General features: G+C 37.6%; 1 protein-coding gene across 1 annotated transcript in view; it reads right to left on the bottom strand.

The window, feature by feature from the left end:
• Positions 1-980: 980 nt before the first annotated feature.
• Positions 981-11,560, bottom strand: part of LOC149157604 (uncharacterized) — a 37,305-nt gene continuing 26,725 nt past the window's right edge. Inside the window, exons 4-5 of the mRNA XM_089433740.1 lie at positions 2,169-2,346; positions 981-1,037 (exon numbers count right to left, since the gene is read on the bottom strand). Of these exons, the coding sequence (XP_089289866.1) occupies positions 981-1,037; positions 2,169-2,346 (235 nt within the window). The remainder of the gene's footprint in view (positions 1,038-2,168; positions 2,347-11,560) is intronic.

The following is an 11,560-nucleotide window of genomic DNA, read 5'->3' as shown; positions in this document are numbered from 1 at the left end:
CGCCTTTTTCACTGAGACTGGAAAACTAATTCTTGATATGATATCCTTGATTTTGGGATTTAGATCCAGTGACTTTTTGGATGATATCACCCGGGTTCTATTATCTATCTTTACTCCAGGACAGCCCCCTGTTGTCAAGTATGACTATGCCACTTTCATTGCCAATAAAATCCATGCTCAGTTCATGAATTTGGAGAGGGAAGGTGTCTTCAAATACATATCTTACATATACCATCTATTGTTATATTATCAGCAAGACAGCTTTCCATTTCCCATCAGGAAATTAGATTCAAAAGGAAACCGGAGGTCTGTGATCTTTTGGAGCTCAATCTTCCATGACTATGACTCCCCTTATACCTATAGCGAATTCATTGACTTATTTGTACACCCAACCTCCACTTTGTTGATAAGAGCTCCCCCTCCTAGAATTTATGGTGATATGAAGAGGATTTTGTAGCTTTCCAAAAAATACAGAATAGGTGACTGGTACCTCTACCAGAATCACACATAAAACAGAATATATGGATGTCAACTTTGCCCCTTCAAGTTGCCAAGATATGTGCCCATGAGGTTATTTGCATTAGAATATTTTAGGCAGCTCATCCATGCATATTTAACCCACTTTTATAATATAAAGAAGAACGCTCAGCTAAGGATAAAAAACCAGTTAGGCCCTTATGTTATCCATGATAGAGATGCATGGAAAGATACTGAATAGATCTTAGAAGACCACCTCAAATTGAAGAAGATTTTTGGGTGGGTGCCATATGATCCATGTAATTTCATAAATGACAGAAGGGTAAGGTAAAGGCTGTCAGTGTACATACATCATAGGATCCCAGAAATTGAACAGTATGCAAATCAAGAAGAATGGGTAGAAGGGACCTTAGTTGAAGAAATTACTGAACAGGAAAAAATGGAAAAAGCTATGAAAGATCTTGAAAAAACTCTTGACCTGGACTCTTTTGGACAGGTATCTTTCAAGCTGCCTCAATAACCAGCAGTTGGAACATCTTCTGCTGGAACTTCTCAGTAGCCTGCACAGAGAACCAGCACATCAATCACAGGCACCTCAAAGGGCAAAGAAGTGGAAACTACAGAGCAGCCAATAATGACCGATCAGCCAGGGGGGTCTAGAGAGCAGGAACAAGTGAAAATTCCTCCAGCCCAATCTAAGGCAGCTGAAATCCCAGCTCTACAAACTCCTCTAAATGAGGAAAAAGGCAAGAAGAGAGACAGAGAAGAGGCCACACCTATTAGTGGACCTGCAGAGAAACCAAGTGCAAAGAGGCAGAGATTGGATCCTCTGTTAGAAGAGGAAATCATTGAAGAAAGAATAGACAGCCTAAGAGGTGAGAGGGTAATCAGCCAACAGACTTCCCCAGTGGTAGATACATCAACCAGCTCACATAAGCAAGAGCTAGAAAGGCAACATAGTGTTGAGGTGTCATCTACCAGGCCACAAGACAAACAACCCTCTAACATCAAATAGACCTTCACAGAGATAAAGGCCAGGAATTATCCGTGAGAATTGAAATTTATAATCAATACTTAAAAATGGCCCCCTCAACCCAGAAAATATTGATGTCTGCCTATGACATCAAAGAAGACAAAATGATCATGAGTTATTTTAAGCCGAAGGTGCAACAACCCCAGTCTACAGCAAATTATATCAGGACAAACTTAGAGGTCATAGCTAAAGATATTCACCCCTTGGACCAGACTGAGCTCCACAAGCAGACTAGAGAAATGGTTTATTCTACACTGGCTGACAAAGCAATGTTGGCCCACCAGTTGCAAAGTTCCTTAGACAACACAACTACTCAGTTAGATTGGGAAAAAGCTTCTTCTGTGGCCAAAGATAATAGAATCAAATCATTGGAAGAAATCATTATGGATCTGGAACATGATCCCAAAGATGCCAAGGGCATAAAGGCACTAATCAAGAAAAAGGAAGAGGACATTGCTGCCCTAAGGAAACAGTTGAAGCTACCTCCTTCAAGACACCCTCAGACTGCAGAAATAATAGAGAAAAAATCAGAGGAAGACATGATGGACCTGCTCATGAAACTCAATGAAAGACTGACTGATACTGAGCAGGCACTTGAAAAAGCATTAAAAGAGAAGCAGGGAGAGTCGACCTCCCAGCCTCCTGAGGTAATTCCTACAGTTACAAGTGCAGTCCCCTCAACAACTGGAGCAGCATTGGCCCTAAATGTCCCAGTAGTGACAACAGCAGTAATCACAGGTACAACAACAACAGGAGCAGCACCAGGCAGTAGTACAGGTATGAGCACAGAAGAGTTGATAAAAGCCATGGAAGAATTGAAACTCCAAGTGTCAGAGCTAAAGCAAGTAAAGGAGAAATTGGCAAAAGTAAAACAAAGTTATGATAAATCCAAAATTAATGTGGCAGAGAAAACAAGAGAGGTTAAAGCATTGTAGAACAAAGTCAGAGCATTAGAGAAGGATCTCACTATGGACAAGCCTCTAGCAGAAATCAAAGGAATCCTTTGGACCAACATCACTCAATCCCTTAGTGATGTTTTGCCATCTATCCAGACAATTTATGAGCAGATCGACTTGGTGAATGCAGCACATGGTGAAATCCAAAAAGCAAGAGATTTATTAGGACAAATGCCTGATCAAGCCAACAGGCTCATTCACCTTTTTAATTTTAGAAATAGAGAACATCTGGAATAGCTCGGCATCCCAGACAGGACAAGCACAATTTTGGATATCAAAAGAGTTCTAACCAAGAAAACTCTAATGCAGAATTTAGAAAAATGATTCCAGGATATGCAAGTAGAAATCAATTCTTTTATGCAAAGATTTACAATTTTGTAGGATAAAGGACTGCCAAGTCTTTTAGGGAATAATGATAGGCTAATGAGACACACAGATTACATACATAAGTTGAACACTTATGCTGTTGATTAGGTTAATTCATCAACAAGTGCTTCAGGAGAAAAATCACCCCTTTTATGCCAAAGTCTCTATGATAATTTGGAGAATTTATTTTATATTGAACATGAGGTAAAACATCTGTTTCAACTCCAGCCTAATTTTGTTAGATATACAAAAGTTGATGAGACATTGAGGAAACTTCATAGGCATAAATTTTTAGATCAACAGTGGTGGGAAGATATGTTGGGGATTGTGTGAGTCTCTCTTGGACAAAGCAAAGCTTTTGGGTTATTGTTCCGCGACAATATAAACAGAGATGAACAAGGATCAAGTGGGTCAAAGCGTATATGATCAGGATTAAAGCATATCAGACAAAGATGCAGAAACAAGCACAGAGTACCAGTGGAAAACAGCTGTGAGCCGACTCACAGCACCTACCTCCGGTACATCCCATAAAGATGGAACAGTCATCGCAGCATCAATTTATTGCATCAATTTATTGTTCCCCTGTTTTCGAGACTGTTCGTCTCTATCTCTTGTAAAAGAAGCATTAATTGTCATCAGATATTATCTTCTTCAGATATTTTGTAAGATATTTTGATGTTTTTGTATAAATACCCCCCCAGACGAAGTATTTGGGGTTGGTTGGTGGATGTTCATAGTTTTTATTGTAATACTGAAATTTTGGAACAAAAGGCTGTTGGAATCATTTTTTTCTAGCCTACTGGATGAGGAATCGATGCTAAGGACCATGTTGCAGAATTCTTGAATCATCTTATGGATCAATAAGTTCTTTCTAACTTGTGTTTTACAGTTTCTTTTTTTTCTATATCATCTATGTATCATGATCTAAATAGTAGAGAGAAAGAATAATTCAGAATTTGCTTAATTGCACTCTGTCTTCAATCTTTACTATTTTCTATGTTTTCTTCAGAATTAGTATGAACAGTGAATTCTTAATTGCTCCTGTTTCCCCTGACTCTTTCATCTTGACTATTTGCTAAGGAATTCTTAATTGCTCCTTAGCAGTATTCAGCCATTTTCTCTCTGTCAAATATGATGAAGGATTCTTGACTACCCTTCACCCATTTGACTCCATTCCATCTGATTTCACCCTTTAAATTGTTCCATTTCTGAGTACCTTGCTCTGTGATACCTCTTCTATTTAGAAACCGAATCCACAAAGTTGTCCTTCTTTGACTCCATCATGCCCAATGGACTGAAACTCTTTAGTTTACCTCACTTTTCTATTGAAACCTTCCAACCAAACTCAAAACAAAACCCTTGTTCCTCATAACTAGCCTAACACACTTCAAAACAAAGCTAAATTATAAAGAGAGAGCCCTCTCTGGATGCAGATGGGCTAGAATCTGCATCTAAAAGATTGGTTTGTGGTTACCTCGGCCGTATTCCCTTTCTTACAACTTTTGGGAACAACCTGAGTGATAATAGGTGGGATGAATGTTGGAGTTGAATGGCCTAAATTTGGAGTTCAAGTTTGAATCAAATTTAGTGTTCCAAGGGTTGAAATTGTAACTAGTGTTGCTCTTCATAATGAAATTCAAATGTACTGTTGATGCAATTATTATATTCATTTTTTATTATTATTATTATTATTATTATTATTTATTTTTCTTGTCAAAGCATGGTCTTCATTCTTATAGGGTTTATTGAGTGAAAAGAAAAAATTATTATGAGTCAAAGAAATGTAATTGATTCAAAGTCCCATTTAGAATTTTTTAAATAAAAGGAAAAGCATTTTTTTATTATGTCAAAAAAGGTCAATTTTACATCCACAAGACAAAGTTGGCCCTCCTGGACAAGTTGTAGAATTTTGTAGAATTTTTCCTACAAATCAGCTAGTTTTGATACCATGTAGAACTTTTTCTACAAATCAGCTAGCTCCGATACCATGTAGAAATTCCCACTGTAGATCAACTTGGTAATGCAATGTACTAAAGAAAAACACTTGATCTACCTCTACAAACAATTTAGCGGAAGCTTAATCAACCATGAGCAACATCAATAAGAACACATATAACTGATAAGAAATCAATCACACATAACATAGAATAATTTACCCGGGGAAAGCCTTAGCTTAAAACCCCACTCTCTGTATTATCATACATTAGATTTATACAAAGCCTTAACTCTCACACAGCTAGCCAGCTCTCAGTACAATCCTCACAGATGAGGGTGGAAATACCTTAGGATTACACAAAGCCTTAGCTCTCACAACTAGCCAACTCTCAGTGCAATCCTCCTGGATGCTCACAGGCAATCAAGCCTTCTCCTCTGCCTTCCAAGCCTCCTATTTCCTTGTGCAATTTTTCTTGGGTGATCCTCCTGTTACCAAGTGTAACACTGATCTCACACCCTGTAAAACTACACAATCCTCAAGGAACCTTAATCCTTCTGCTTGGATGATTTTCCTTTATAGGAAAAAATCCATCCAACTGATAGTACATTGTCCCTCTGATCTCAACTGGGTCTTTCTCTGAACTGACATGCATGAGCTATTTATGAGAGAATATTCAATTATCTGAAGTGCAGCAGTTACATGCATGTAAGCATTAACTAAGTGAACTCACATTAATTTAACAAATTGTTAAATTAATATAATTGGACTTGACTCAGTTAACTGAGCCAACTAATTACAACTCATCCTTATCTCTTTAACTGATGGACAAATTCCTCAATTAATAGATAAATTGTTGCATGTCCTGTCAGGCGGAAAGAGTCGATAGTGCGGACACAACCAACCTCCCTAGGAGCCTAAGACTTTCTAGTGACAAACAAGACAAACAAGAGCAATCCTTCTCTAAACATGCATTTACTATATAAGAAATCAAGTGTTTAGATCCTACCTGTAGTCCAACGTTGTTGTAGCAATCCAGCCTCGCTGATCCGGATGAGCTCCTCCTTCACTTCGAAACCTGCATTCACTAACAATCAAACGATTAAATAGCACTTGATAATCTCATAAAATAAAACATACTTAACACATAGACCAAGGAGTACATGAAACAACTCATAAATAACAATTTATTGAGAAGAATGGACTCATTTGCATTAATAGGAAACAAAAGGAACAATTACAACCTGAGCCTTGGTGTTGTGCAAGTCCCTCCCAGGGTCCATCAAGAGTTCTCCTTTACTTTGACAAAGCTCACCCACTTCCAAATAGAAAAAGCAAAGATAGTAATCTCTCCTCACAAGCTTCTAAATGGGAGTCCTAATTCCAGCAGCATCTACCCTTAGAAATGTTTAGCTTCCAACCCCCCCTCCTTCTGGACCAATGCCTGTATTTATAGTTCTCAAGAGGAAGTTAATCAGGTCCACCATCAATGGGATAAGCCCCTCTTTGGATGGGATAGCTCCCTTATTGATGGGATAAGTTCCTCTTTGGTAGGGGTACATGAACCATCTGGAGGCGCTTCATACACGTCAAACATACTTCTAGAAGCCTCTATAAATGACCACAAGTAACTTTTTTGGAGTGAAACTTGCGCTTTTTGACCTTTACAGGGGTACGCACCTGCCCCTTTACATACAAAGCGTACAAGTACCCAGATTTTGTGAACATTAGGTGCGTACCTGCAGGTAAGGCCGAGAGAATCTGCGTACCCAGAGATAAACACATTTACAAAGACTTTCTCTCTTTCTTGAAGTTTGACATGGAGAGCAGAGGCATGAGACTTGCCCAGGAGGATAGCATGACTGTTGATGGAGCCATACTAACTGTAAATAGCCATGGTGACATTTTTTAGTGTAACATGTCCTCACATAGACTTCAAGTTTGTTTTTCCTTAACTAATTAACTCAAGATGAAATAATTAATTAATTTACAAACTGTTGTTAATATCAAATTCGAATTTTACTTCCTATTTTTAGTCTAGGGACTGACTAAAATAGGAATCCATCCTGAACTGCTAAAAATAGAATGCTATTTTTAGCACTTCCATTTTTCATTCCTTGTTGCCCAATCCAACACTGGTACCCAAACTGCTATTTTTAGCACTTCTATTTTTAGCATTTCTTGTTGCCCGTTTTCAACACTCCTTCTCAACAAGAAAGGCTTCCTCTCGAACCTGAGCCTATGCCTTCGGAATGTTCTGCATGCAACACCTCTGCCATGTGTGGTTGCTCCAAAAACTCTTGGAACAAAGAAAACTCCCAACTGACCTCTCTGTTGGGCTAGAAACATACTCTGATGTTGAAGCTCTACCTGCTACTGACAAGTGCTCCCTCTCTGACCTCTGCACTACTGCAACATCTCCATGCATCTCGCACCATTGCACACCTCTCTGTGCTACCCTGCACTGGTGCAACACACTTGTGCCTCTCGCATTGTTGCAGCCTGCTAGCTCTGCGCTGTCCTGGGATTCCCTGCACTGTAGCTCTCTCTGCCGCTCCATCTACATCTGTCTCTACCCAATTAGTCAATTCTGCTACTCCTCATCGGGGCTCTTGTAGCAAAGTCGAATCAAAGAGGTTGGGTACCTCAAGGATCCTACCCCTCCTCCTTAGAACGATCACTCCACATCGCCCCACCTCCTACCTAGAGGTATGGTTGCATGTGATCCCTCTACTCACCTGGCTTGAAGTTTCCCCCTACTAGAGGTCTCTGCATGAGTAGATGTCTCTACTCAATCTCCTCTCAGCTTCCCCTGTTGTGGCTGCTCTACAACCTCCTGAAGTTGCTGCACCAATCGTGGCTCCTCCACAATCGTCTGAGACTTCTTCTGGCTCTGCATGTTGAGAGGTAATTTACTTTCCCTCTCAACCACCAAGTATCTAACCTTTGCCTTTCTCCTCAAGGCTTTGCATGCATCTTGTACCTTAAGTGAATATAGGTTCTTGGCTAGCACACCAATCTATTTCCACTTTCCCATCGTCACAAAATTTTCTAGAAAAAGAGTTGATTTTAAATTAGCGATATCTCCGTCATCTGAGCTCCAATTCAGCAGATTTTATTTTGAATTTGGATATTTTTCTGCAAGGAATCCAAATCTACTATTTGTTTCTAAAAAAAAATTACATAAATTTTCAGATCTTCTCTGCAAACTCTCGGCCCAAAACTCAAAACTTTGAAATCTCCTCTCAGTATATTGTTCTTCCTTGATCACTTGTGCTCTGATACCATGTAGAAATTACCACATGTAGATCACCTGATAATGCAATATACTAAATTAAAACACTTGATCTACTTCTACAAACAATTTAGCGGAAGCTTAATCAACCATGAGCAACATCAATAAGAACACATATAACTGATAAGAAGGAATCAATCACACATAACACAAAAGAATTTACCCGGGGAAAGCCTCAGCCTAATTCCCCACTCTCTGTATTATCATACATAGGATTTATACAAAGCCTTATTTCTCACATAGCTGGCCAACTCTCGGTACAATCCTCACAGATGAAGGTAGAAATACATCAGGATTACACAAAGCCTTAGCTCTCACAGCTAGCCATCTCTCAGTGCAATCCTCTTGGATGCTCACAAGCAATCAAGACTTCTCCTAAGCCTTCTCCTCTGCCCTCCAAGCCTCCTATTTCCTTGTGCATTTTTTCTTGGGTGATCCTCCTGTTACCAAGTGTAACACTGATCTGTCACACTAATATCACACCCTGTAAAACTGCACAATCCTCAAGGAATCTTAATCCTTCTGCTTGGGTGATTTTACTTTATAGGATAAAATTCACCCAACTGATAGTACATTGTCCCTCCTCTGATCTCAACTGGGTCTTTCTCTAAACCGACATGCATGAGTTATTTATGAGAGAATATTCAGTTATATGAAGTGCAGCAATTACATGCATGCAAGCATTAACTAACTGGACTCACATTAATTTAACAAACTGTTAAATTAATCTAACTGGACTTGCCTCAGTTAACTGAGCCAACTAATTACAACTCATCCTTATCTCTTTAACTAATGGATAAATTCCTCAATTAATAGATAAATTGTTGCATGTCCTCACATCGACTTCAAGTTTGTTTTTCCTTAACTAATTAACTCAAGATGAATTAATTAATTAATTTACAAACTGATGTTAATATCAAATTTGAATTTTAATTCCTATTTTTAGTCCAGGGACTCACTAAAATAGGAATCCATCCTGAACTGCTAAAAATAGAATGTTATTTTTATCACTTCCATTTTTCATTCCTTGTTTCCCAATCCAACACTGGTACCCAAATTGCTATTTTTAGTAGTGCTATTTTTAGCACTTCTATTTTTAGCATTTCTTGTTGCCCATTTTCAACACAAGTCAGCCTAAAGATGTAGCAATTCGACCTCTAGGACATGTATAAATACAAGGAAATTTGACCTCATTTGATCACTCATCATTCACATCAATTTATGTGCCAAGATAAGAAGAAAAACCAGGGAAGTCAAAGGAGAGAGGATGTCAAAGGGAAGAGAAGACTAAATGATTCTTTCTATGGTTTTTTGAGGTTGTTACAAGGCCGAAATTTCTGGGGTCGAAATTGTTCAAAATTTCAAATTGACAAGAATTTAGAGATTTGACCAGTGTTTACTTTTGTTGACTATGACTTGTTAGAGATGGCTTAGAGGAGGGTTAAATATTATCTTTGTGGAAATCTTGGTCTTGGTCTTGGGTCTTGGATATCTCACTTTGATCTAATTCTATAAGAAGAGGATTTCTTGGGTTTGCCCCCTGTGGGGTTTTTCCCTAGCTTGGAGCCTAATTTCTTGTGTTCTTTGTCTCTTGTGTTCTTCATGTTTTGTATGTTTTTTATAATTGCTTGATGAAGGAGATATAAATTTAATAAGAAGCCAATGATCATTCACAAGTAATCATCAAGCTAAGAGAAATCAACCCTAATATGTAAGAATCCTAACTTTTTAACATGGTATCAAGGCTAAGGTGAAAGGAAGGAAGTCTGAAGATCAAATCTTGTTGGCTTATTTGAATAATATCATTATAACAATATTTTTAGTTCTCTCTCACTCATAAAGTCTGTATCATTGTTCCGAATTTAAGTCTAAGATATTGATCCGAAGTCTATAGCATACACTCAGGGAAGTATGAAATTTACTATCATTAGTCTTTGTTTGTACTCTGAGCTGAAGAATAAGGAATGCTTAGTCTTGTTTCTTATGACATAAAGGTCCATATCTATGTGAAAGAGCATATATTCACCATCTCCTAGGTTCTATTGTTTCTTACCTCCTTAAAATAAGAACTATCATGAAGAAGTATCTGAGAAATATCAACAAAGATTATGAAGCATACATGAAGACTCAAGGCTAAACTCGATGCCATTTTTGTTCTTGTACATGATATAAGTTTTTGTTTTATATATATGATTCTAGATCTATGAAATTTCTGTTCCTATGGAGATACAATGCACGTTTTGATAACCTGAGCTCCTGTGGACATTTCCTATGGTATGAAAAGAATTCAAAGTCCTAAAATATGTGAAGTCCCTATAGATTTGTGACACGAAAATAGTATGTGGTAACCCTAGACAAAAGGTTTGATCATGTGGTAGCATTTGTGAATAATTTATGGTGGTGAAGAATTACAAGAATTTTTACTAGACCAAGGAATCTAGTTCGAAACCTAGAAAAGAAATATATGTTATGAGATCAAAAGCAAAAATGAAATTACTCATCCCTGAAAAAGGTATCCAAATCATCTAATCTATTTAAAGTACCCTCGCTCAAAAGGAAGAAACTTGCTATATATATTCCCAAGGCATTTCATTGAATATGCATCTCTGAATAATGACAAGAATAACATAAAAAAATTCAGAAGTATAAAAATCGTTCAAGGAATACTATAATACAAGTCCCAAAAGAGACATTATGATACAAGCCACAAAAACTCATAATGACACCAAACAACTATATTAGTACCATGAAAGATATCCGATCTCTCTATAAACACTAAATTTTACAATATTCTTTGTGATTCTTTTGAGAAAGATCATGAGTACCCAGTGAAGTTTAAAGCCTCTTAAACATCTAGCCTATCTAACTCACGCCAAAGGTTGAAGGTTAAATTTATAAGAGATATTTTAAAGGGATCAAAGTCTGTCCAAAACTAAATGATTTCAAGACTCCTACTATCTACAATAAGGATTCAAGGATAATGTGAGTTTCTCTTCATGTGAAATCTTGAGAAAATACTATACTTGGGAATCTAAGAAATGTAATATATGCATAGAAAAACGTTTGTCACCTTTATGATAAATGCGACAAAAAATAGTTGTTCATATCCATAGAGTTGAAAGATCTTAGACATGTCATCATATTGTAGTGGATCATAGGCTGAGAATTTGTAACCCAAATAATTGAGGAGAAAACATATCAAACAATCTCATATCTCTCTATAAGGAGGATTGTGGGCATATAGAAAGTTAGTGGCACAAGTATGACAAGTTGCTATACATAAAAGGACCTACTATATTAATGAATCTGACATATCTCTCAATTTATTCAAAGCAATCAACCCAAAAGGAAGTTCCTTGGTTCATATACTAGATTGAGACGTTTCAGAACTATGTCATGACATTTGAAGCTTATCCTTGTGATACCAATACATGAAGTAGTCACAAAACCAATTCATTGAATTTTGATGTGTAGTATCTTTGTTGGAAGAAAAGGACACA

The sequence above is a fragment of the Pinus tabuliformis genome, chromosome 5_2 (assembly GCF_031772625.1).
Source record: "Pinus tabuliformis cultivar Carrire ecotype Pingquan chromosome 5_2, CPIR1, whole genome shotgun sequence".
NCBI lineage: Eukaryota > Viridiplantae > Streptophyta > Pinopsida > Pinales > Pinaceae > Pinus > Pinus tabuliformis.
Note: the sequence above shows the minus strand (reverse complement) of the source record. Positions and strands in the feature narration are given on the sequence as shown.